Below are 24,450 nucleotides of genomic sequence, written 5' to 3' on the forward strand. Positions count from 1 at the left end.
TGCGCGGAGCGCCACGTGACCTCCCTGCGCACGTCCTCGCCGCGTGACGTCACAGCGTCCGGCGGGAGGGGGCGGGGCGTGCGGAGAGCGGCGCCCCGCGGGGATCGCGTCGGGAGCGCCCATGGCGGAGGCGCGCGGTGAGTGCCGGGCGGGGGGGGGGCGGACGTGCGCGGTGACAGCGGCGGTGACGCTCACCCTCTCCGTCCCGCAGTGTTCCCGTTGCGCTGCCCGGTGCGGAACTACGCATGGGGGCAGCGCGGGCTGCGCAGCGCCGTGGCGCAGCTGGTGACCAGCGGGGACCCCGCGGCGAGCGTGGAGCCCGAGCGACCCTACGCCGAGGTGAGGCTGACGCTCCGTCCCTGTGTCCCCGTGTCCCGCCGCCGCTCCGGGACTGAGCGGGACATAACGCTGTCCCGCAGCTGTGGATGGGCGCCCACCCCAGCGGTGACGCAGAGGTGTTGGATGGCCGTGAGCCCCCGCAGACGTTGGGCTCGTGGCTGGCCGAGCACCCCACCTGCCTGGGCCCCAAGGTGTGCGATGCTTTTGGTGGCTGCCTGCCCTTCCTCTTCAAGGTGCTGTCCGTCCGCACCGCCCTCTCCATCCAGGCGCACCCCAACAAGGTAAGCGTGCCCCAGCTCGTATCCACGGCAACGCCACCGTCGCCTGGCCCTGGGGACAATCCCTGTCACCCTCCAGGAGCTGGCAGCCAAGCTGCACGCCCAGTTCCCCCAGCACTACCCCGACACCAACCACAAACCTGAGATGGCCATCGCACTCACCCCCTTTGAGGGGCTGTGCGGCTTCCGGCCCGTGGAGGAGATCGCCGCCTTCCTGCGGGGTAAGCCCTGTCGGGGCAGGGAGGAGGGACACGGGGTGCCCATCCCGGTGGGTCCGCAGTGCCACTGACCGGTCCCTGCTGCAGCTGTCCCCGAGCTGCGGGCGCTGGTGGGTGAGGTGGCAGCTGAGCAGCTGGAGCGCAGCGTCAGCCACGACCCCCGCGGCGTCTCGGCCGCCCTGCGTGTCTGCTTCACTTGCCTGATGAAGAGTGAGAAGGAGACGTTCACTCAGCAGCTCAGCCTGCTGGTGGAGAGGATTTCCAAGCAAGGTGGGCAAACGTCTCGCTTGTAGGACGCTGGAACCTCAATCTTAGCGGAGGATCCAGGCTCCGAGTTGGGTGTGCTCCCACTAACCCCAGCCGTGTGCCTCCTGCAGTGGCCAAAGGGCAGGACACATCAGCGAGCAATGGAGACCTGCTGCTGCGCCTGCATGCTCAGTTCCCTGGGGACATCGGCTGCTTCTCCATCTACTTCCTCAACGTGGTGAGGCTGGAGCCCGGCGAGGCCATGTTCCTGGCAGCCAACGAGCCCCACGCCTATCTGCAGGGAGGTGAGCACAGGGATGGGCACACCGTCCATCCCCACCGCTGTACAGTGACATCTCTTTCCTGCAGACTGTGTGGAGTGCATGGCGTGCTCGGACAACACGGTGCGTGCTGGCCTCACCCCCAAGTTCATTGACGTGCTCACGCTCTGCGAGATGCTCAACTACACGCCGGCACCCAGCAGCTCCAAGATCTTCCCAGCCGTGCAGAGCCCACTGGATCCCTCCGTCTTCATCTATGACCCACCCGTGCCTGACTTCACACTGATGAGGATAGAGGTGAGCTGGGCAAGTTTTTAGGGTCCTCAGCTCTTTGGGCAGGAAAGTCTTAAAGGTGCTCGACTGATCTTGTGGTATCCCAGGGGTAGGCTTGCTTCCTGAATGAGTTTTGGATGTTGGGGACAGCAGCTTCCCCACTTCCTGACCACACTCCTTATGCTCTGCAGGACAAAGATTGGGTTAGGTTGGGTTGGAAGGACCTTAAAGACCATCTCAAACCAATCTCCTGCCCCTTCACTAGCTCAGGTTCCCAGCGCCCCATCCGGCCTGGCCTTGAACACTTCCAGGGATCCTATCCACTATTTCTCTGGGCATCTTGGTGTTGCCTAAGCTCAGTTTCTCAGGGTGGGCTTGCTGGAGGCAACCAGCTCTCCTCTATCCCATATTCTTCCTGGAGCTTGCTTGGTTTCTTAAGCAGCTTTGGGCATTGGGCTGGCAAGGAGAATAAGTGCCTCTAGTCCCAAAGAGAAAGAAAGGTGCTGGAGATCTGCCCCATTCTGTTGCAGATTCCCTCCTCGATCAAGCTCTACCTCATCTCTGCACTGGACTCTGCCAGCATCCTGCTGGTGATCCAAGGTACAGCTGTGGGCACCTCCACAGCCGCCGCATCCGAAATGACCCTGCGCCGGGGCTCCGTGATCTTCATCTCTGCCAACGAAAGCATCTCCCTGCACCTGTCCTCAGCTGAGGGGATGCTGCTTTTCCGAGCCTGCTGCCTGCTCTGAGCGGGATCCTCAGCATCCCCACACGCCAGGGTAGATAGAAACCAAAGTAGGCCTGGTCAGTAGCTCAAGTCACCCTGAAAGTGAAACTCAAAGCAACCTGCATCCAATTTCTAGAAGAAGCATCTCACACTCCTCTGCCTTCTGAACCTGCTCTTTGGGGCTGAGATATTCGTGTCCCTATAGTGTCACAGCCTCTAGGGTCAGTCCGTACCAGTGCTACTAACACCATACGACGATTATTTATGTTTTGTTTGGTGTTCTGGATTTGTTGGGCTCTTCTAGGAACCGCTGCTTACACCTGCAAATGTGATGCTGAGGCTTCCACCGGGAGGAAGGAGATTTGGGATCTGCTGGGCGTCCCTTTGTCCACCTGCCAATGGGGTGGCTTCACAAGGCAGTGGGGTCTGGATGTCCTCAGGTGACTGGTGCTCTGAATAAAGTGGTGACTTTGTCCTCAGCCTTGTGTGCAGAGCTGGAAGAGGCAGCACATCCACTGCTGGCTCCCCCAACCCCAAGTGGGGGCTCCAGGGGGAACGTGGTGGTGTGGGAGGTGGCAGGCTGATGGACATCAGCACCCATGGGGGAGCAGGATGGATCAGCAGTAAGATAAGCTTTGAGTAACAAGATCCAGTTTATTGAGTGCTTCCTCCAACAAGGAGCATACCAAAAATCCTCAGTTCTTTAGACATAGATTATTTAAATAAGGTTTCTTTTTAACAAGCTGATTGTCCTCTACAGTACAGATTTAAGGCAGCTTATAAAACCCACACCAAGCAGAACTTTCCTGCCCTGAATCCGTGCCCAAATGGGCTGAGCTGCACTACAATTGCTAGGAAGGGCCCCCAGGGGGGAACACATCATAAATAAAACACAGAACCCATCAGTCCCTTTTTGTATCTAACAACAAAAAAACACATCTAGCCCAAGAAAAAGCAAGCAGCCCTTTGGGCACCTTCCTGCCCTGCACAGCTGGCAGCATGAGGAAGATGCACAGACATAAGGACGAATGTAACAGCGCCTAGTTTGGGGAGTTGCTCCAATTTGACCTGTTTTTGTTGGGTTTTTTTTTTGCTCAATGAACAGATTCAGGAGGACTGTGTCAAGTAGTGTCCTTGTAGAGGTGGGGTTGTGGTTTTAGGGCACTCTGGGTGCGTAGTGTCTGAGCTGTTCAAGGCTGAAGAACGAGTCTGGTGTGAGTCCCCTCTTTACCCTGGTGACAAATGACACTCACATGGCCAAATGTCACTGAGCCCCCCCTGTGATAGTGCTCTGTACAAGAAGCAGTTTGGGGCTGGCTGGGTGCTGTAACATAGCACACAGCAGTGCCAAGCTCTTGGGACACCACTGAGCATCCCAAGGGACACAGAACGTGGTGGCTTTTGAGGTGTCCTGCGTGAGCAGCACCTACTGGACCACACAGGAGAGAGAATCCCTGAAGCAGCATGGGCAAGAGGAGGTGGCAGCAGTCTTGGGAGGGATGAGGTCCAGGTCCTCATCATCTGGGACCTCATCCAGGTGGTACCCATCCTGCAGCAGCTGCCGGCTCAGATCCTGGTTCACCTGCTGGAAAGAGAGGATGGGGCTGATTAATGCTCCCTGCTAGTGTCACTGGTGTTCTGGTTAACACTGTGGTGGGTGTGACAGGGGGGGACAGGAACCAGTAGGGTTTAGTTAACCTCAAGAACAAGCAGCAGCATCACAGTGATTAGAAATGAAGGCAAAGTGCAAAGCCCTGAGGGGGAAATGGGGTAGGGGATACCACAGGAACTGCGTGGGGGGACAGGAGCCAAACCTGGACTTGCCTCAGCAGAGGAGTAGCCAGAGGAGCCCCTCGATTCCAGCTCCCCATCACTAGGATGAAAAGATGATGTCAGAGTGAGTGCTGCAAGATCCTTCGTCAGCCAGACAAGGGAAGCGTCAAAAAACCCCAAGGGAGCTGAGTAGTTTACTTGCTAAATCTGTGTCAGAGGTGTTTTGCTGCTAGCAGGTACCCAGCCCCATCACAGATGCATCTTTACGCTCTCCAAGCATCAAGGCAAATCGACCTCCAACGCAATCAGGTTTACAGGCTAGTCCTCAGCAAATCCTTCCCCAGGGCACTTATCTAACATGCTGGTCCTCTAAAAACACCCACCCGGAGTGAGCATGGCACGCTCACCTGTCTGAGTCCAGGGACACCAGGCTTTCATCTGCTGTCTGGCTGAGTGCCACGTAGCCCTTGTGAAACTTCACCGACCTGCAGGCACGTGGGGACATGGCTACAAAGTGATGGGCAGCAGCAGGAACCTGCGTCCCCAACACACAGCACGTCCTATTCTTGCAGCATCCCCATCCCCGCAGCTTCCCCATCCTCATCCCCAGAGCATCCCCAGCCCCACTGCATCCTCACAGCATATCCCCATTTCCATCTTCACCCTCTCAGCATCCCCAGCCACAACCTTGCAGCATCCCCATTCTAAACCTTGCAGAACCTCCATCCTTGCAGCATCCCCAATCCCATCCCCATAGCATTCCACCCCCCAGCACCCCACACAAGGGTAAACCCCACAATTTGGTTACAGAAGGGCTCTGACCTTTTGGCTGCTGGTTTGGGTGGGGGCCTGCCCGGTCCCCCCAGCAGCCCGTGCCGCTGCAGTGCCGCCTTGGCCACCTCCCTCTGCCTTTCTGCAAGCAAGGAGAGGGTGAGGGCCGACAGTCCCGTTGGGATGTTAATCACATTGGGGTTCACACTTACGCAGAGCAGCAGGAGCCCGGCTGAGGGTATAGGGCCCGCTCCTGGTGGTCCCGCCGCCTCGCTGGCCCGCCCTCCTGTCACTGCGAAGCGACTGCGGGGGGAAAGAAGCACAGTGAGCCCCACGCTGCAACCCCACAGGCGGCCCCGTGCGCCGCACCCTCACCCCAGAACCCATACAGACCCATACAGCCCCCCCAGCCCCGCCCCTCACCGCCTCGCCCCGCCCCCCGCCCGCTCGGCCCGCAGCGGCAGCAGCCCCGGGCCCGCCGCCGCCGCCCGTCGCCATGGCCGCGTGTCGCCCCGCCCCTCCGCCAATAGCAGCGCGCGTCGCCCTACCTCTCCGCCAATGGCAGCGAGCAGAGAAGAAATCAACCAATGAGGAGCAGGTGAGGGCATGCCCCGCGCTGCGCATGCGGATTAAGACGGCACCGTGCGCAGGCAGAGGGCTCCGGACTGCCGCTGTGACCGCGCTGAACAGGGCCGGGGTACATCGTGCCCTAGGCAGCCTCCTGCAGCCCAGCCCTTTATTTTCATATATATATACAAATACAATATATATATACACACGCGGGTTTTTTTCCACGCCCTAAAACCAGGATAATTTTCCTCCTCTCCTTGCAGGGAGCATTCTCTATTTGCTCCCACCCCCCCAAGTAACAACACAAGGCACTGCCTCAGTTCAACTAGGTTTTCCTTTATTAGGTCCATCTCCACATCACGTACATTGCAATTCAATAAAGTTATTTGAAATAAGGTGATTCTTGAACATTTCTGACTTGAGGCGACTGTGTACAATTGGGCAGCACTGGCAGAACGCTCCAGTAATGCACCTGGAACAGAGCAACAGAAAAGCTATCAGAGCAGCATGCCACTACCACTCTCACACATCTCCTGAGCCAACAAACTGCCTTATGTAATATCCACTCCATGAGAAGTTTTATGAGGGCTTTGCTTCAGTCCAGGTCTTTCCACTTGAGACCACGATCAGTCAAAATCTCACCCTTTAAAGGATTCCATCTACTCAGACAAGTATTTCAGCTAGGGATCTGTGGAGAACAAATTTATGACAGAAAGCCACACCAATTTCATATATATTTTAGTGTTACTAAAGTAACGTGTTCTTTGTAGCCAAGTCAGGCAGGGGCAATGCTGCAAGTTTCATTGCGGAGTCACAACACAATCCTTCACGAGCCTACAGAAAGCTGAGAATACGCTCAGGCTTTGCTAGACAAGTTTTGGGGTACAAGAGTGCCACACCAGCAGTATGGGAACTGAGAGCATCCCTTACCAACAAGGTTTATGCTTTGTCCAGGCCCAGTTCCTCTGGAGTGGAGATTCCTAGTTCGCTCAAAGTTGGTCTAAGTTCTTGGATAACATAGGGATAGATTTCCTTGTGTGGGCCTGCCTTGTCCTAAAAGGAAAGAATGGTGTTAATCAGAGAGTAAGTCATTGTCAAGTCCATTGTGTCCCCACGGACATTTCCACAAAGCAGCCCGTGGCCTGAACCACCACTTGCAATACACAAGGCTAGTCAAGCTCCTGAAACAAAGGAAGATTTGTAAACCAGCACACAGACAGCTTGCAACTCAGGAAACAGATTGGAAACGTCATCCAGTCTGTACCTCCAGCCTTGCAGAGCACTGTTGTTTGAAGCAAGAGGATTTGTTAGCTAGCAGCAAAGTCCTCTGTGACTGTCCTTGCCTATTGTGGCAAAAATCAATCAGCAGACCACAGCTGCTGGCTTTAAGACGAGGAGAATGACCTCTGCCTCCATCCCCACCCGTTCCTACTTCCTGCTAAGGAGTTAAGCCAACACAGGCTCAGGTTTCAAGGTGTTGGTTTATGTTGTTTTTCTAACTATGCAACATCCTGACTTGCTAATCCCAGCCAGCTCAGTATTTAGGACTGTATGGAGGCGGTACTTACCTTTGCTGAGGTTATGTCTAGCAGTACTTATTAAAGAGGGAAGGAAAAAGAAAAAGTGCTAAGAGTTTCCCACTCAAGTTAGCGTCAGAAAATGAAAACAGAAAAGAATGTCACACTTGTGAACACGTGCTGTTACTTTTACCTCCAAACCACCATCTCAGACCACCAAGCAGTGTGACTGCAGTGAACCTACTGACTTTGTTAAAGGGAAATAGCGGGTTTCCCTTCCCATCATTAACACTAAGCCAAGACAAACTCTTGCTGCTGGGCTTCTAGATGCAGAGCAGCAGTCAGAGCCTAAGGCACCGTCCCACTCACCTTTACTACCTCCAGGATGCGGACTGCACTGGCAAAGTCATTTAACCGTCTGCACGCCCTCAGAGCTGCATCGATGATTTTTGGTTCTGGAACCAAGTCATAACCCACGAGTGTGTTTACACCTGTGAACATAAGGGAACATCAGGAGTAACCTGGCATCCACTCATCATGCTGTCAACAAAGAACCCACTAAGTATTATTTTGCTCCACTTCACGAAAGAATTATTAACGTAGCAGCAGTCATCAGCAGAATTTAATTACAATGTTCATGGCTAGTTTTAACCCCTCCACCCCCAGTGGCTTTCTTTTGCTCTTCCCCCTCTCACTACTGGAGCCATAGCCAAGTTTTAAGTGGGTTTTACGAAACCCCAGTGGGCCAGGATCATCCACGCTCCCAATAGAATCATATACACTGTGACAAGTGAGCTGTGCAATCATTAAGAAATCCAAATAACTTTGTTCCAAGTGTAATGAAAGAAGTCACTGCATTCCTCTCCTTTCACAAAGGGAAGAGTGCAACCTGGCTATCCAAGTCACGCAGTAACAAGCCCTGCGGCTGTTATGCAAAGATTTTTACAAGCCCTAATTGAGACACCTTAATAGCAGCTGGCAACTCCACAGCAAGTAACTCATGAACGCAACCAGGCGAACAGTCTGCAGCACATTATGGCCAAACCACACAGCTAAAGTCCAAAGAAAAATTAGTGTGGTCATGCATTAAGCAACCACCGAGCTCAAAAACCCTTTCCCCACAGCAGAAGTTTTTCTCCCTCTCCCTAAAGATTGGAAGTTAAATTTGTATTCTGGAGTAAGAAAGCCTGCATCCTGAGTAACTCAAAGCCAAGTGAAAATAAGCTCCCCCTAGCCATAGTACTATCACAAAGCAGGCTGCTCTTCCCTTTGGATTCAACGTACCTTTCCTTAGTTCCCAGGCATCGATGTCTGGCTTGTTGAAATACGTCACCCAGCGGGCATCAAACTCTTCATCCGACTCCTGAGACCCATGGGAATAGCAGCGGGCGTGCTGCACAGCTGGATAAAAATAGAAAGGAGGAAGCTTCAAGCAAGCATATAAAAAGAAGGGCACTTGAGTCCTGACCAAGAGACAAGCTGTAAAAATGTACGTCTCGCTCACTACATTTCATTTGGATCAGTGTAGATAAGCACTGGATGAATGCAGCTTATTTATGTTGGCTGTTGGTTTTGTGGCAAAGCATGTTCTACACTCTCTAAAGGACAGACTGCTCAACGTTCCCACAAATTCAGTCAGAGCATGGTGGGGGAAATGCAGAGATTTCACACAACCAGCCTACGGGAGAAGCTTTCTGCTTCCATAAGACAAAGGAATTTTACATCTTTCCAGAGCCAAGCAAACCCACGGAATCTCAGTGGTCTGTGCAGCGTGATGAGCTAGGTTAATCAATTTTTCAGTAGCAATCCATCCAGAAATGAGTACATATAGCCTATGAGTTCTGAAACTATCCAACTGAGCAGCCCCTGATTTATTCTGTAGCAACTCTCTACACCACAGGCAACTTCTGAAACCACTCAACAACTCACTTTGCAAACCTCGCTGGTAACAAGCTGCAGCCTTCAGTTCCACCACAAGCTCTGAGCTGAGGAAGGTTTGTGTTAAAGCTGTTTTAGGGAAATGCACAGAACGGCCCCAGCACACCTACAGGAGTGCTTCCAAGGGAAGGGCTGTTCTTCACAGTGCAGTGACAGAGAACTGGAACAGGCTGCCCAGAGAGGTGGTGGAGACTCCTTCTCTGGAGACACTCAAAACCCGCCTGGATGCCAAGCTGTGCAACCTGGGCTGGGGAGCTGCTTTGGTAGGAGGGTTGGACTCGATGATCTCTACAGGTCCCTTCCAATCCCTACAGTTTTGTGATTCTGTGAAGGGCTACTCCTTCCAGCAGGCTATTGAAGAGTTCAACAAGAAGAAAGCACTGCCATCTCTGTATCTAAGACAAAACTCCTGTCTTTCAGGGTTGTGTGCATACCAACATTGTTTTTTTCCAAGCTGATCCTCCATTCTAAGGCACGGGGAAGGTGTGAAGCACAGCCCCAGCCCAGCAGGCTCTGCCCTACCACAGTGCTCCAGTGCCAATGTTTGCAAAGCAGTCAGGCTCAGGCGTGACCTTGAGGGCCTCCACAGCACTGCTCACTTTTTCTTTCTCTAACCCAGCATGAACCGCAGGCGCTGTGCAGCTGAAGCTTTCTTTAAAAGGAAAGGAACGGTGGCCACGTGGCATGCACCCCTGTGCACAACCCACCAAGCCTGGGCTGCGCTCCTCCTCCTTCCCCACAACAGCTTTTCAGCCTCGAAGATGACAGCGGCTGTAACCTACAGCAAACAAAAATGGCAGCGACAGCAAACACTGCAGGTAGCTTCACTTAAGCACAAAGCCCAAGCAGCCCACCACGATTTCCAACTCACGCCCAAGGCTGAAGCTGTGACTGATTTATAACACGGCAGAAACGTTTCCACGTGTACTAGCTATGTCATCAAAGCAGGAACGGGGCAGATGCACGCAGAGCAGAGGCCCGGCACGCACTGACCTTCCCCAATGACACCATAGCAACAGCACGCTGGGAGCAGCCCCCCACCACAGCCATGCAGCAGGACGAGCCCTAAGCTGTCCCCTTCGGGCCAACCCCACCTTCAGACCCCACACAGCACCCGCGCCTCCAGCCAAGCCTGAACCTGAAAACTGAGTCCAAACGGACGCGGAAACGAATGGGAGCTCACGCTGAGCCCGAGGCCCGCCCGCCGGGTCACGGCAAGGACACCGCGGCCCGCCCGCCGCCGCTCACCTGCGGGGCCGCGGAAGGCAGCGCGGAGGCCGGCGGCGGCGACGCAGCGGCGGAGGAGGAGCGAGGCGGCGGCGGGCAGCATGGCGGCGGGCGGGAGGACGGCACCGGGAAGCGGCCGCGCTCGGAGGGCGCGGGGCTGCGGGATGCGGGAGGAAGGGGAGGACGGCGGTGAGCGCTACGGTGGCGCCGCGGGGACAAAATTCTGAGCGCAACGGGAGTCCGTTGTCACGTGGTTGAGGCTGCGCGGGAAGGCGGGGGCTGCAAGCCGCCATTTTGTGGCGGAGTTGCGGCTGGGGTACTCCGGCGTTCAATGCGGCCGTGCCCGCTGGGCTTAGCACAATGGGCTCTTGAGCTGCTTCTCACATATTTCTGTCTATATGCAGCACTGTCTTCATCGCTCTCCTCTGTGCTTCTGATATTGTGGCACCCAGGTTGCCAGAGGTGGGATCCTAAGGTAGCTGTACAGTCACAGAATCGTGTGGGTCGGAAGGGGCCTTTCAAGGCCGTCAGTCCAACCCCTGTGCCATGAACAGGGACAGCCACAGCTCCATCGGGTGCTCAGAGCACCCCCAGCCTGACCTCGGTGTCTGCAGGGACGGGGCAGCACCGCCTCTCTGGGCACCCTGAGCCAGCACCTCACTGCCCTTAGTGCACAGGACTTCCTTACACCCAATCTAAACGTCCCCTCCTGCAGTTTGAATCCACTTCCCCTTGTCCTACCCTAACAGACCACGCTAAAGGGTCTGCCCCCTTCTCACGGCCCATTGAAGGCCACTGTCAGCTCTCCCCTGTCCCTTCTCCCATCAGGGCTGTGCAGCCCCAGCCCTCATCCTGCCCTCTCAGGGTGGTGCTCCATCCCTTGAGCACTTTTATGGCCCTCATCTGGATGTGCTCCAACAGCTCCATGCCTCTCCTGTGCTGAGGAGCCCACATCTGGTTGTAGTACTCCAGGAGAGGTCGCAGAGAGGCAGGGGCAGGATTCTCACCTCGCCCTGCTGGCCGTGCCCCTTTGGATGCAGCCATCTGCAAACAGAACTGATGCCCGCATCCAGCTCATTTGCAAAAACACAGAACTGGCCTCAAAATAGAGCCCCGGGGAGCCCCTCTAAGCAGTCCCCTAGCTTGCTGTAATGCCATTTCCTACAACCTTTTGAGCTCAACCCTTTAGCCTGTCGCTTGGCCATCCCATTACAGATGTGTGGAAGCCCACGGTGTGTTTCAGAGCCCCCCAGGGATCGGCTACCCATAGGTGGCCATACTGCGAGGGGATGGAGCCCTTCCTGGCAGCGGTCTGCTTGCTGTTTGCAGCCCAGCAGCTGGGTTAGAGCGGCAGCAGCTTGGCCTCTCAGGGGGAGGCAGAGCCCTCAGGGCCCTCCAAGCCCTCGTGGCTATCAGGACCCGCAGCTGCTTGGCATTAAAGGCTTTCCACGGCTGAATGCAGCCTGGCTTTCCCAAAGGGAATCCCTGTTGCTGTGCTGTCATCAGAGCATCAGTGACCCCAAGGTGGGTGCATGTGGTGGAGAGATCCAATGCATCCCCATCCCCAAACTCACGCCAGGGTGCTGCCTGCAGCTGGGGCCAGTGTAAGGCTGTCTGTGCCACCGTCTGTAAAGCCACAAGTTCACAAAGTGACCCCATAACTACTATTGGTAGGCGCCTCAAGCTGTGCCCCCGCAGCAGACAATCAGCACGCTGTTTTCACTCACAGTGCCCCCTTAGGACCCCGCGGAGCCAGATGCCATCCTGCTATTTATAAATGCTTCATATTTTGAGTCACAGTCAGTTTTGTTCCTTTTAACTATTTCCTCATGCAGGAAACCCTTGGTATGCAGCCAGCAACGTGAAGCGTTTGAAATCCCCAGCCTCCTGTTGCCTCCAAGATTGCAAATTGCCTGCGTACAGAATCAATTAAAAATCATTTTGAACATTAACAAAATAAGATGGTGAAATGACTTTTTTTTATTTTTTTAATTCTTTCTCCCTCCTTGCCTTTCTCCTTGCTGGGGGCAGCATGAGCTGGTGGTGGGCTGAAGGACTGTTAGTTCTTAAAAGTCTTCATGCTTTGATCAAATTGCTTCTTGAGTTCTGCCCCCAGTGTCCTGCCATTGCTGGTTAGGAGACCAAAGACCCCTGGCTATCATCAGTAGGGTCAAGGCTGAGGTGTCAGGGTCCTGACGCTGCCAGTTAGGAGACAAAAAATCCCTACCTGTGTTCAGTGGGGGCAAGGTAGAGAATTTGGAAGGACACATCATGCCCTATGATAACCAGGATTCCCCATCTCTTTCTTCATTAACCTCGTTTGGGACGGAAACTGGTGCAAGATGCTGTGCTGGGGGCTTCTGTTCTACTTTTAGGGCTGAGAGCACGCAACAACCTGTTCTGCAATGGCTTATCATCCCGAGCCTGCATTGTATGCACAGCACCCGGCCCAGTACCGCTGACGTGTGGATGAATTTGATTCTGGGTTCTGTTCAGCCCCCTCCAATTCTTATGCCAACCCTTCCTTTCTGGGAATAAAAACCCCACAAAAATAAGAAAACAATTGGAAATTAATGTTCAATTGCACGGTGGCAGATAAGTGAAATGAAGCAATCTGTGGCAGGGCAGATAAGCACAAGCCTCCGGCCCGGAGGAGCAGCTGCCTGCTGAGGGAGATAACAAGGTCATTGCCAAACACAACCCCCCCTTCCTCCCCTTTCTCGCTCCCCTAGTCTCCTTCCATTCCCTCTCCCAGCCAAACAAAGCACTTTCCAAGCCAACCTTTGGCAAAGCAGCAATGCCCACTGACCCCATCCCAAGGCTGCCTTCTCTAGAATCAAATCAATCCATCCTGCTTGGGCAGGGAACCCAGGTGGATTTGGGCTCAGCTGGCTCCCCACGGCCCATCCCTGCATCACCCAGGTCCCCATGTGCTGGCAAGTGGCTGGGATGGGGCAGATGGAGCTCCGTGGGGGGCTTTGCCATGTCGGCAGGGGCCAGGCGGCTGCCAGGGCATGCAAAGATGCTGGCCCTGATTCCTCATCCCCAAGAGGCAGGATTGGCCAGGATCCCCTTGTTCTGGCTCAGCAGCAGCCACAGTCCCACCCTCACTGTGCCCATCTGTGCCATGGCCAATGGCAAAGATGATCCCCCCTCCCCCCTTTCCCCATAGACATACTTCAACTATTCCTAAAGAGCTTTTATTATCCGTTTGTTTCCTTTTACCCATAGAAAAAGCAGGCGTTTCACTCCAAAGGGCTTTTCTGGGGAGCCAGCCCATAGCAAACCCTCCACAGCCAAACCTACAGAGCTCCCCTTCATCCCAGCATCCGTCCAGCATGTCGCAGGGGATGATCCACCTGATGCTCCCCACTGCCTCCATTCCTCGTCATCATGCTTTCACCACGGCTGCAGACAGCTCCGGGAGAGGAAAAACCTGAATATCTGAGGGGGGGTTATTTCCATTTCTGTTCTGTGGGGGCTGCTATCGTAATGAACAGCAGTGCTTCGGGGTTTGTTCCATGGCTCTCAGGCTGCAGCAGTTCTGGTAGAGGAAGGATCAGCTTCGGGTATTTCAGAGCGAAGCACAAAATAGAAACGATGTCACAGCGGAGAGGAAGGGGCAGACACAAAGCTGGGTGAGTGGGAGCAGGACCCGTTTGCTTGTTTGTGCTATTCAGGATGAATCACAGGAGCCACAAGGCGCGGAGCCTGGCGTTAATAAACCCGACAGCTTCTCTCCAGGGTTAATTGCAGTGGTTTTGATAATGGAGGTGTTACTCTGATGGGCTTTGGGCTCGATGCTGCTGGCTGAGACATCCCGATGTGGAGCAGCTGCATGCAGCCACCTTTCCCAGTCTGGGGAGAATCCAAAGGACGCTTCAGCTCTATGGGATTCTCAGAGAGCTGCTGTGCCGGGCGTTATTGAGCAGGGCTGGCAGGAGGCATGAGTGGCTCCACGTCCCTGGCAAAAGGGAAGAAAAGTTTGGAGAGGAGAGGTTTTCCCACAGACCTACACACCACAGCCCCCCTTCATTAAATGGGGAGCCAGGGGGGTACAAGGATGTGTTCTGCCTGGGGTCAGCACCCCCTAGACCCTGCTGTGAGCATGTAATAGGGTCAGTAGTGGCCGTCTGGCTGGCTGGCCCTTGTTCCCGAGCCCTGCGGGCTGCCGGCTCCCGCTACCTGCAGCTTCTTGGGCAGCAGTTCCTCACAGGCAGGTGGTGGGGGCCGCTTCAGCCCCTTAGCCGAGGAGCTCGAGGGGTCTTCTCCTGCCTCTCTGGGCTCAGGGGGTTGGTAGCCAGTCTGGTTGGGGTCCAGGGGGTCTCGGGAGAGCAGGATGCAGATGGAAGGGACGTTCTTGTGGACGGTCAGATTCTGTGCCGCACCGCCAGGCAGTGGGTCCTGGTTCTCCCAGACCTCCAGCAAGGTTTTGTAGCGTACCTTAGTGACCTGGTGAAGACCCCCCAGCTTTCGCTTCATGATCTCCACGCACGTGATGGTTTTGGTGACTGCTCTGCCGCAGCCGCTGAAGACAATCTGCCGGCTGCCCTTCAGCTCCATCTGAGCCATGGCGAAGCTCATCAGGTTCCTGATCTTGCTGCCCTCCTTCACCTTCATCTCCACCACACCTGGGGGCAAGTCAGGGAAGGGCAAGGGGCTCTCCTCCTCCGACGTCCTGACCTTTCGGAAGTTCTCCATCCCAGACTGGGCAATGGGCTTGGCTGCCATCCCTCACCCCTTACCTAGCCCCCGCTGCCTTGCTCCAGCTCCACCGCCACGTCCCCGGGACCCCCAGCCCCTTCCCCTCGCCTCGTCTTGGCGCTGGCTGTCTCGGGGGGAGGCCAGAGCTGTAGGATCCCCTGGGTGCCCCCGTTTGCTGCCGGCTGCAGCTCTCGGCAATGCTCGGGCTTGTCTGTTCCTGCTGCAGCGCTTGCTTCTGCCGCTCTTTGCTTCATTCTGGACTTCAGCAGCCCCCAGAGCTGTTCTGTGTAATTAGCAGATCCTCCCCCTCTCCCTCCCCTCCTTCCCCTCCTCCTTCTCCTCCCCTCGCTCAGCCTCCCATCCCAGCACCCTGCTGCTGCCTCCATCCCTGGGTGGGCAGAGGGAGAAGCTCTCTCCTGGCTTTGTGATGCTCCCCAAGTCCTGCCCCCTTAAAGAGAACCTCGTCTCTTCTCTCAAGGACACCAAGCTGCCCACAAACAGCAGCAGTTGTCCTCTGTCCCCCCCCCCACCTCAGCCTCCGGATCATTGCACAGTGGAAAGAGATGCCGAGTATTGCCTTGCTGCCAAATCTTATTGGCCTCCGGAGGACCCAGGATTGTTTTCACCCTGAGCAGAGCGTGCAAAATCCATTAATAAATGAATGGATCGTCCAGCCCCATCCCTGCCACCCCAATGCAGCAAGAGTGGGTACCACTGCTGGGACATTCCCGGGTCCTGGCACCAAGAGGGGAAACTGAGGCAGGGCCAGTGGCATGGTTGTAATGGATCAAAGCCTCTGTGGGAAAACACTGCTGCCTCCAGAAGATGCTAAAACCCCTTGGAAAATAACAAGGAAGGATTTCAGCAACCATTCACACAGCAGGGAGGAAAACTGTGCTATGGGATCAAATCCTGCCACCCGTGGTCCATTTTTTTTTTTTTGCAGCATTCTGCAGCACTTAAAATGGAAATGAATTGTGTTATTAGCAGCTCCATTGCTAATTACCATCTGAAGCCATTCATTACCCTGTCAGTGTGTTTGCTGGAGGACAACAGCAGTTATTCCGAGCTGAGGAGCAGCAGGATGGGAGAGGGAGAAAAGCGGGGCTGGGGGGATAAAAGCACTGGGTGAAAAATGCAGAGAATTGGTTAAAACAGGAGAGGGAGATGGCAAAAGCTGGAGCAGCAGTAACCTGAGCCCCTGCCCTCCACCTGCCCTCGCTATATTTTCTTTCATCTGCTGAATGTGGGAGCAGTTCGGAAAGTTGAAGCATGCGATATGAGGAAAGTCTCCATCCATCTCTGCGTCACATCAGTGTGGCTCAGGTCTCAGGTGCTTGTCATATTGCACGTGGGACAGCACCTACACCAGCGACATCCTGAAGTGGGAGCCTGTGCCCTGACCCAGCAACCAGGGTCTGGCCCTTGGAACATACAGCTCCTCACTGAAACCCCTTCAGTGGGGCAAACCCCTCTGTAAAGCTGTAACACAATTAGCAAGAGGAATAACTGGGGGTTCTCAGGGTCCCCGCCTGAGCACCCCAGCCACAGCCTTTGTATGGTCCCACAGCTCTATTTAAGCTCTGCTTTCCAGCTTTCAGCTCTAATTTGAGATCCACTGTGGGTTGGTCTCCAGTTTAATGATAGCTGTGCTTGCTTTTGGTGTTCCTCACGTGGGCCTCAGCCTACAGATTGAGTGGACGTGGCCGCTAGGCTTACTTTATGGCTTGACCTTGAGACTGTGGGTCTGCTAGAGGTGTGCCGGTAGATCTGGGCTCTTGGTTGGGCTTAACCACTGTCCTGAGCTCAGATATGAAGCTTACCTCCTGGTAATGAGGTTCCTGCTCTGCTAGCTGGGCTGTCACCCTTAGTGTCCTAGTCATCCTCTATGAGCATGAGGAGCATATGCCCTTCTCAGTGTTTGGAACCAGAAGTGCCTCAGAGCTGCAGCAACCCAATTACACGTGGTCATGCCCTGATGCTCTGAAGGCATCAGCAGAATTGTTTTCCCCCATAAACGATGGTCCCAAAGGGGTTGGCTTGCTGCAGCACTGTTTCTGGCACACATGCAAGTGCTGTGGCTGTGACATGAAGCTGGTTTCCAGGCAATAAGGTAGGGGAAGAGATTTGATTTGAGTGTGAGGCAGAGTAATTTTCAAGCAGGCTGTTTTATGGAGACATCTGCTTGCTTCATTGGAAATTGAGGGCTGTGCTGAGCTTGCCCTTCGCTGGGATTCAGTGCCAGTTGAGCTGCAGGAGACAGCTATGGATGTAGGGATTTGTCCCTTTTAGAACTGGCCTGTGTGGAGGTTCCACCTTGGTTTTGGAGACCCCTCATTCTGTAGGGGTTCTCAGGAACTGACAGTGGGGTACCAAGTATTGGTGATCTGCTAATCCAGGTGCCACTTATCCACCCTGATGTCATTGCCCTTGTCTCTAAAACACTGAAACTGAGAGTTCAGGAGGCCCTGGAGCACAGGAGGATATGATGGGAGTGGATGCAGGGTCCCCTAAATTTCAGCCTGCCAGTGGGATCTGCAGGCTCCTCTTACCCTCCTCAGTTCAGGCAGCCAGGGCCTGTTCCCCAGAACCCCTGGACCATATGGCTTTTATCACAATCCTGCCCTAAAGTCTATTTTCCTTGTATAGTGCCATGCTCCTACCCTCTCTGCTGCATAGAGGATTTCCCTTGACTCATACAGTAATATGCACATTACCTAGAGGGTCCCCCTTGTTACGTACGGATCTGACCATATCCATGACCCGCATAAGGTTTACCCTAACCCATACAGAACTTGAAATACCCTATAGAGGTTCTCCCTTACCCCGTATGGTGACTGCTGAACTCTTGCCCCATGGAGGATCTCCCTTGCCACGTGTAGTGCCTACAATACATATGCCTGCTATATCTTGCTCCATGGAGGATCTCCCTTGATCCATATGGAGTTTACCATGCCCCATACAGAGTTTCCCCTGACCTACATAGACCTTACTACACCCTATGGAGGGTCTCCCTTTCTCCATTCCCCAGAGGTCACCCCGACCGCATGGAGTACACCAAACTCCTTCGCTGACAGTGTCCCCTTCCGCACGTGGAGCCTGCCGTACCCCATAGAGGATCTCTCGCGGCCTATCTAGAGCTCTCAGCCCCACAGTTCCCCCTTCCATCCCCTATAGGACCCCGTCCCCTACGCGCTCCCCGCCCGGCGGCAGCAGGACCCTGGACAGCGCCAACCGCTCTCGCGAGATCCGGAGTGCGGCCCCGTTGGCGGGGCGGGCGGGCGACGGCGCAGTCTCGCGAGAGCGCGGCCGCTGCGGCAGGAGCGGCGCCGGGCGGCCGCCGCCACCCGCGACGCGACGCGTGGGGTCGGTGCCGCGCGTGGGGATCCGCTCGTGACGGCCGCGGGGAGGGTGGCGGGGGGGGGGGTCTGTCGCGCAGAAGGCCCCTAGAGGCGCGCTGGGACGCGCCGCCTGGGTGTCCCCGCGCTATCCGTGGGTTTCGTCTCCCTGTGGGGCCGTTTCCATGCGGGGATGGAGCCGAGGGAGCCCCGCCGCTGTGCGTGGGCCGGGCGTCGCGGCTGGAGCCTGCGCTAATCGGCAGGGCGTTAGTCGGGATTTAGCCAGGTGTCCGCGCTAAGCCGGGCCCTGTGCCGAGGCCGGGGGGTGGTTGGGGAACGGGGGCGGCCGGGGTGCAGCCACCATCCCCTCAGCGCCTCCGTCTGCTCATCGCCGCTTGTGTCCTCTCCCTTCCCTCCAGCTCTGACGCAGCTCCCGCCTGCTTTCCCTCTTCTCTGCGGAGCGGGGAGGCTGAGAGCGTGCCAGCATGGCAGGTATGGCTTATCTGAGGGGGTGAGGCTTGGGGTTGTTTTCCTCTCGCTGCCCCCTCGTTAACGGCACTTCTTGTTGCAGAAAAAGCCAACAACTTCCCGCCGCTGCCCCGCTTCATCCCCCTGAAGCCGTGCTTCTACCAGGACTTCGAGGCCGAGATCCCGCCGCAGCACCGCACCATGGCCAAGCGGCTCTACTACCTCTGGATGCGTGAGTCGGGGTTGGCACGAGCCGAAGTGGGGTGGTGTGCCTTGTTCCCCTCCAGACCTTTGTGCCCAAATGCAGTGGGGATGGAGTAGGGCTGTGGCAACCCCCAGATTTTGTAGAATCACACAATGGTTTGGGTTGGAAGGGACCTTAAAGATCATCCAGTTCCGACCCCCTTGCCATTGCCAACCACAAAATTGGGCACTAGAACAGCTTTGGTGGAGGATTTACCACCAGCAAAGGCTCTCTGAGTGTCTTTTGACATCAGGGGGCTTTCCTCACAGACAGAGCTCTACACAGCCCTGTTGTTGGTTCCCAAATGCCCCATGTCCAAGCTGGTCACATGGACTGGATCCCTCCTGGAGTTTTGCCTGTTCCTCTTTGCATGCTTCTGCGTGCCGTGCTCCATGCTGAGAGCCACTGCTCTTCTCTAACCCCTTCAGCTGCCCTGATCTCTCTAACATCCTCCGCATGGCTCCTGTCACTTTTCCACAAAAGAATTAAAAAAAATACAATGGTGTTTCCCTGCAGAAGCTGTTTTGGGGTGTTAAATTCCTGACAGCTGTTAGTTTCTGGGATACGCTTCCGTGCAGCTCCATTCAGAGCGTGTTACCAGCACAGGATGAGTCTCCTTGAGGGGCCTGGGGGGTGGGAGTGGGGGTGTCAGACCTGCTGCAGGGTTTTGGGATCATGCCGCCCTCCTCGCGTGCGCTCCTCCGCTCCCTCTGTGTGTGTGTGTGTGTGTGTTTGCAGTGAACAGCATCACCTTGGCGGTGAATCTCGTTGGCTGCCTCGCATGGCTGATTGGAGGCGGCGGAGCTGTTAATTTGGGACTGGCAATTCTCTGGCTCATTCTCTTTACGCCCTGCTCCTATGTCTGCTGGTTTAGACCTATTTACAAAGCTTTCAAGTAAGTGGTCACACCTGAGCTTGGCTTTCACGGTTTTTTAAAACTCGTACACAGTGCTTAGCTTTGGGGCACTGCCTGAATATCTGGGGGATTTCTGCTCTCCCTGGCCAGCCTTCTAGCTGTACTTTCTAATCCTCACCATGAGGCTGTTTGGCGCTGGATGGGGGTAGAGCAGCAGGGATGGAGGTGCAGGAACTGACAGAGCCATCTTTTTCAGGACAGACAGCTCCTTCAGCTTCATGGCCTTCTTCTTCACCTTCATGGCCCAGCTGGTGATCAGCATCATCCAGGCCGTGGGGATTCCTGGCTGGGGTGTCTGGTGAGGACCATGTTGGGGGAGCAAAGAGAGTCTCAACGGGGAGGTGGTTTTGGGGTGGGGAAGAGCAAAGAGAGCAAGCAGCCCCTCGGTGTCCTAACATGGGTGGCTTCTCTCCTTGGGGGAACTGGAGGCAAGAGTCAGGAGGGATGCTGATCACTGGCTTCTATCTCCCTGCAGTGGCTGGATTGCAGCAATCTCCTTCTTTGGGACCAACGTAGGGTCGGCCGTGGTGATGCTGATCCCCACAATCCTGTTCACAGGGATGGCAGTCTTCTCCTTCATCGCCCTCACTATGGTACAGTGCTGGGACAGAAACTGAGAAGGGGTCGTCAGAAGGATTTTTTTCCTCATCCCAACCCTCTCTCTGCTCCAGGTGCACAAGTTCTACCGGGGGAGTGGTGGGAGCTTCAGCAAAGCGCAGGAGGAGTGGACCACGGGCGCCTGGAAGAACCCACACGTGCAGCAGGCAGCGCAGAACGCTGCCATGGGGGCTGCACAGGGGGCCATGATGCAGCATGAGACGCAGTACTCGGCCACCCCCAACTACACCTACTCCAACGAGATGTGAGCGGCGGGGCTGCAGCCTCGGGAGGAAGTGCTGGGGGGGAAGGAGGAGGAGGAGGAAGGCTGAGCTGAGTTCCTGCAGCTGTTTCAGAAAGCTGGAGCGTACCATAATCTTCTTTCCCTGCTCTTTGTGACAAAATCTGTCATTTCTTTTTTCCTTTTCCCCCTCATCACCTTGAGCTCTTCTTTTCTCCCTCTTTTATTTCTCATTTTGAAGAGGCTGTGAGCTGACCTGCAGGATTCCCATTGTGCGTGGTAGTACGTGTACATTCCTGTATTCTTCTTTTCCCTGTGAAATAGTGCACGGTGGTGGTATTTTAATTACTGTGGTGATAGGTGTGTTAGAACTACATCAGCCAAAAGCCCCCCCAAAAAGGGAAAGATTAAAAAATAGTGACCAGCACCCATCTCCTCTCTAAATAAGAGCTGAACTACAGATTTCTGATGTGAGTTTTCTTTCACTTGGTAGTGTCCAGCCATTTGCCAGTGTCTCAGCAAGGGCAAGCAATCCTGGGAGTTCTCCTTTTCTGCTTTCTAACTAGCAAGTGGCTGTTTTAGCCATTAAGAAAATGACTTATCTAGCAGACTAAAAAAAAAGAAAGAAAGGAGGAAAAAACCCTCAATCCTGCTGTTGACATGCTGGAAGCCAAGAGATTCCTAACCCAGCCCCTGGCTCAGGATCTCCACCTTCTCTCAGTGCGTGGTGTTGTAAATGCGTAGTTTACATTTTGCAGTATTATTTTGGCGTGGCTGCAGATGAGAGCTGTGGCACGCTGTGTGTGTGTGTGTGTGTGTGTGTGTGTGTGTGTGTACGTTTGGAAGTGAGGACAGGTTTTCCCCATGGGGTGTCATTTTGCATCCTGAACCTGTTTTCTAAAGGCTTCTGTTTAGAAACTGTAAAACTGGTGGAGTATTTCTTGCAGGACCTATTCTTGGTCAAATCTTGCTGCTTCACATACAATTAGCCCCAATGATTCTGGAAACAGCAGGCCTGAGATGTGTCCCTGTTGGTTTCTGGGGCACGTGCTAACTCACAGCTCTTTGTGGAAGCTCTGGGCTGGTGGGAACAGTTCCTCCTTGCCTATAAAGTGTGGAGAAACCTAGTTGCATTGGGCTCCCATGCAAGGATGAGATCTCCTGGTCCACCAGCCCCAAAATCTTGCCCTGTTTGGGGAAGCTGGGTTTCCAGCAAGGGTCTTGCAGTTTAGTAGAAAGCAGCAGTGCTCCATTTGTAAATGGGAGCAGATGGATGCTGTGGGGCAGGAGGAGGAGGGAGAGCTCCTTCTCAGAGCTTTTCAGACTCGACATGCACTTTAAACAGGCCCATTTTTTTCCCCTCTAAGCAGCCCAAAGGGAACACAGCTTCTCTGCTCCAGTTCCACCTGCCCCACGGGTGTCAAAGCAGAGATGTTGGCATCTGTGCAGCAGTGCCAGGGAGTGAAACTTGGCCCGTGGGAATTGCACCAGGAGTTGAATTTCTTTTTTTTTTCCAGCAAAGCACACCAAGAATAGTTTCCTTGCTAAGGATATCACTTCATCCGTTTGGCAGTAGGCAGTTGTCTCTTGACAAGACTAAAATGCAGCTAATGATGAAATGCCTGTCTGCGAGTACGTGTGTATATATATGTATAAACTGTAAGGAGAAAAGTAATCCTTTGCTGAGCCTATTATGTACTTAATCAGGTTTAAATCTTGTGCAATTCATTTCTAGCTAGCCTAAAACTTTACTCTGCCAAATCACGTGCTCTGTCATCCGTGTGTGCAAAATGATGAATGAAATGACTTCACCTTCTATTACTCCTCGTGAGCGGTAACTGTAACGAGCTGTAACTAACAGACATTGCTTCAGCACCTAACCCTGCTCTCTGCTGTGTCCTCTGTGCGACTCAAACACGTGGAGCTGGGCAGATGCCCTGCTTCTTTCCTCCCCTTGTGCCTTTTGATGGATGTTTTCTCTTAGAAATGCCCCCGTCGTGACCTCTGAGCCGGGATTCCTTTGGGCATTGAGGGGTTGATGCTCAACCTCGTGGCTCCGTGGGTTGGAGGGGGGGAGCGTGGGTCTGAGAAAAGGGCGTCGTGTGGTGCAAATCACCAACTGGGAGCAAAGGGGGAGGGGGAGAACTACTGGGCCGTGCGGGTTTACTGGGGTGAATTAGGCCTTCAGAAGCGCGCCGTGCTGCGCGCAGGCCAACAAGCCCAGGCCGGGCTGTCGGCAACGCGCATGCGCAGCCACTCCGCGCTGCTGTGGGGAACTCCATTTCCCAGCGTGCCCTTCGCGTCCCACCGCCTGGCCCCGTTGCTAGGCGACGCGCGGGCGGTGTTGGGGGGCCGGGCCGCAGCTAGGCCGCGGGCCGATCCTGGGTAGCCCTCACCCCCTGTAACCCTCTCTCGTTCGCCTGCTGGATTCTTTCGTTCTGTTTTCTGGCTCGGCGGCCGTTTCTCAGAGTTACGGAGCTGATGAAGTAGTTAAGGAGGCCTGAGAGCTGCTTGCCGTTGGGGTGTTTCTCGGCTCGTTCCCCAGTGGCTCGGTAAGAGGAGGGGGCGACCCTTCTGTTCCTTATAGTCCTTTCTGCAGCATGCCTCTGTTTCCCAGAGGTTATGGGGAGATGCTCTGGTTAATTAATTACTGTTCAGTAATTGCAAGGGAAGCGATTTAATCTCTGAGCAGTGTGTAACGGCTTTCATTTTGATTAGGTACTGATGCCGGGAAATCCAACAGAGTAACTTGACACAACAATGCAATATGTCAAGCAGGTATTCCCTTTATTACAGCACTGGGTGCATGGGGGATCTCTCCACCAAACATGCACACCAAAGAGAGAAACAAATACATATTTAAAGGTATAGCACATGCATATTCATCACATTCCAAACCCTGGTTATCGAGGGGATTAAACCTAAGGGGTTCAATTGACCTAAGGGTCAATTTTACTGTAAATCTTCAGACATTGAAGGGGGAGAGCTTCTCATTATTCCTGAAGAGAGACATCTGTTTGGTTATTTTGTTGAGACAACAGGATGTCCATCCTGCTTTCTTATCGACAAGCTTGTTAGTTTGATTTATATATTTGATTTAGTTCTGGATGACCTCAGGGAATAGCCAAAGAGTTGATTCTCCAGACTGAATCTGGCTACCAAGCTGATACCTAAAATAAAAGCAGTGTAAGGGTCTCTTCATTCCTCCGTTCTTCCCAAAATACTTCCAAGTAACTAACAAGGAAGTTAACTTCACTGAATTTCAGTGTAATGTGGCCACTAAAGTGCAGTTTTCAGGTATTGTCAAGAAGTAAATTTATTTTCTGTTTCCCAGACTTATTAAAAGTAGACAATTGCATTGATTATGTAGAGAACTCATATGTTCATAGAATGTCTTGGGTTGCAATGATACTCAAAGATCATACACTTTCTGTGCTGCTGCAGTGAGTGGGGTTACTACCTACTGGATCAGGCACTGGATCCATTCACACTGTGCTCCATCCAACCTGGCCTTGAACACCTCCAGGAATGGAGGCCATGACTTCTCTGGGCAGGATGCTTTTCTTTGCCAGAATAGTCTTGAATGATTGGCAGTTTGTCAGCATGGCAGTGGCTCAGGAGCGACAGACCATCATGAATCATCACTACTTGCCATGCAGCCTCAAAAGTAGCCGTGTCAGCCTGTCAGTAGCTTTGTCTGCCACTGGTGGGTGAGCAGTTCTGACCTTGGCATTCCTAAGGAGGTGCTCTCGCTCGGTGTCTGTTTTGTTGCAAGGGAGAAAGC

The 24,450-nt window shown here is 54.3% G+C and overlaps 5 protein-coding genes across 6 annotated transcripts; 2 read left to right on the plus strand and 3 right to left on the minus strand.

Annotated features, from left to right (window-relative positions):
* Positions 1–119: 119 nt before the first annotated feature.
* Positions 120–2,841, plus strand: MPI (mannose phosphate isomerase). The gene is made up of 8 exons (XM_065733629.1): positions 120–137; positions 212–339; positions 420–620; positions 697–838; positions 923–1,105; positions 1,213–1,386; positions 1,451–1,659; positions 2,166–2,841. The coding sequence occupies exons 1-8, from the start codon at positions 122–124 to the stop codon at positions 2,382–2,384; spliced, it is 1,272 nt and encodes a 423-aa protein (XP_065589701.1). The 5' UTR covers positions 120–121; the 3' UTR covers positions 2,385–2,841.
* A 155-nt stretch (positions 2,842–2,996) lies between these two features.
* On the minus strand, positions 2,997–5,404 carry FAM219B (family with sequence similarity 219 member B). The gene is made up of 6 exons (XM_065734220.1): positions 5,330–5,404; positions 5,119–5,242; positions 4,958–5,048; positions 4,543–4,620; positions 4,187–4,235; positions 2,997–3,947 (listed from the first exon to the last, which is right to left on the minus strand). The coding sequence occupies exons 1-6, from the start codon at positions 5,402–5,404 to the stop codon at positions 3,789–3,791; spliced, it is 576 nt and encodes a 191-aa protein (XP_065590292.1). The 3' UTR covers positions 2,997–3,788.
* Positions 5,405–5,792: 388 nt separating this feature from the next.
* Positions 5,793–10,341, minus strand: LOC136046837 (cytochrome c oxidase subunit 5A, mitochondrial). The gene is made up of 5 exons (XM_065733630.1): positions 10,180–10,341; positions 8,278–8,394; positions 7,363–7,484; positions 6,407–6,529; positions 5,793–5,948 (listed from the first exon to the last, which is right to left on the minus strand). Exons 1-4 carry the CDS (start codon positions 10,259–10,261, stop codon positions 6,416–6,418), a joined length of 435 nt encoding a protein of 144 aa, XP_065589702.1. The 5' UTR covers positions 10,262–10,341; the 3' UTR covers positions 5,793–5,948; positions 6,407–6,415.
* A 3,936-nt stretch (positions 10,342–14,277) lies between these two features.
* Positions 14,278–14,889, minus strand: RPP25 (ribonuclease P and MRP subunit p25). The gene has a single exon (XM_065734297.1). The coding sequence runs from the start codon at positions 14,887–14,889 to the stop codon at positions 14,278–14,280; it is 612 nt and encodes a 203-aa protein (XP_065590369.1).
* Positions 14,890–18,163: 3,274 nt separating this feature from the next.
* Positions 18,164–21,126, plus strand: SCAMP5 (secretory carrier membrane protein 5). Of its 2 annotated transcripts, XM_065733631.1 has the most exons (7): positions 18,164–18,228; positions 18,620–18,692; positions 18,772–18,900; positions 19,651–19,807; positions 20,025–20,126; positions 20,304–20,421; positions 20,500–21,126. In XM_065733631.1, exons 2-7 carry the CDS (start codon positions 18,686–18,688, stop codon positions 20,692–20,694), a joined length of 708 nt encoding a protein of 235 aa, XP_065589703.1. In that variant the 5' UTR covers positions 18,164–18,228; positions 18,620–18,685; the 3' UTR covers positions 20,695–21,126. The 2 variants fall into 2 exon arrangements, with proteins under 2 accessions (XP_065589703.1, XP_065589704.1); XM_065733632.1 differs by lacking the exon at positions 18,164–18,228 and having other exon boundaries at positions 18,590–18,692.
* The last annotated feature ends 3,324 nt before the right edge of the window (positions 21,127–24,450 follow it).

This window comes from Cyrtonyx montezumae, unplaced genomic scaffold (assembly GCF_038088225.1).
Source record: "Cyrtonyx montezumae isolate F1298 unplaced genomic scaffold, pur_monq_1.0 scaffold_17, whole genome shotgun sequence".
Classification (NCBI taxonomy): Eukaryota; Metazoa; Chordata; class Aves; order Galliformes; family Odontophoridae; genus Cyrtonyx; species Cyrtonyx montezumae.

Excerpts from the sequence above, each read along its gene's own strand:
- LOC136046837 (XM_065733630.1), bottom strand. The coding sequence starts at position 10,261 with ATGCTGCCCGCCGCCGCCTCGCTCCTCCTCCGCCGCTGCGTCGCCGCC. Across the intron at positions 8,395-10,179 it reads TGCCTTCCGCGGCCCCGCAG|CTGTGCAGCACGCCCGCTGC; the intron begins GTGAGCGGCGGC and ends ATTTTTATCCAG. Across the intron at positions 7,485-8,277 it reads TGCCTGGGAACTAAGGAAAG|GTGTAAACACACTCGTGGGT; the intron begins GTACGTTGAATC and ends TTATGTTCACAG.
- RPP25 (XM_065734297.1), bottom strand. The coding sequence starts at position 14,889 with ATGGCAGCCAAGCCCATTGCCCAGTCTGGGATGGAGAACTTCCGAAAG.
- SCAMP5 (XM_065733631.1), top strand. Across the intron at positions 18,901-19,650 it reads GCTCTACTACCTCTGGATGC|TGAACAGCATCACCTTGGCG; the intron begins GTGAGTCGGGGT and ends GTGTGTTTGCAG. Across the intron at positions 19,808-20,024 it reads CCTATTTACAAAGCTTTCAA|GACAGACAGCTCCTTCAGCT; the intron begins GTAAGTGGTCAC and ends CATCTTTTTCAG.
- FAM219B (XM_065734220.1), bottom strand. The coding sequence starts at position 5,404 with ATGGCGACGGGCGGCGGCGGCGGGCCCGGGGCTGCTGCCGCTGCGGGC. Across the intron at positions 5,049-5,118 it reads CCGGGCTCCTGCTGCTCTGC|AAAGGCAGAGGGAGGTGGCC; the intron begins GTAAGTGTGAAC and ends CCTTGCTTGCAG. Across the intron at positions 3,948-4,186 it reads CTGGCTACTCCTCTGCTGAG|CAGGTGAACCAGGATCTGAG; the intron begins GCAAGTCCAGGT and ends CTCTCTTTCCAG.
- MPI (XM_065733629.1), top strand. Across the intron at positions 839-922 it reads GATCGCCGCCTTCCTGCGGG|CTGTCCCCGAGCTGCGGGCG; the intron begins GTAAGCCCTGTC and ends TCCCTGCTGCAG. Across the intron at positions 1,660-2,165 it reads TCACACTGATGAGGATAGAG|ATTCCCTCCTCGATCAAGCT; the intron begins GTGAGCTGGGCA and ends ATTCTGTTGCAG.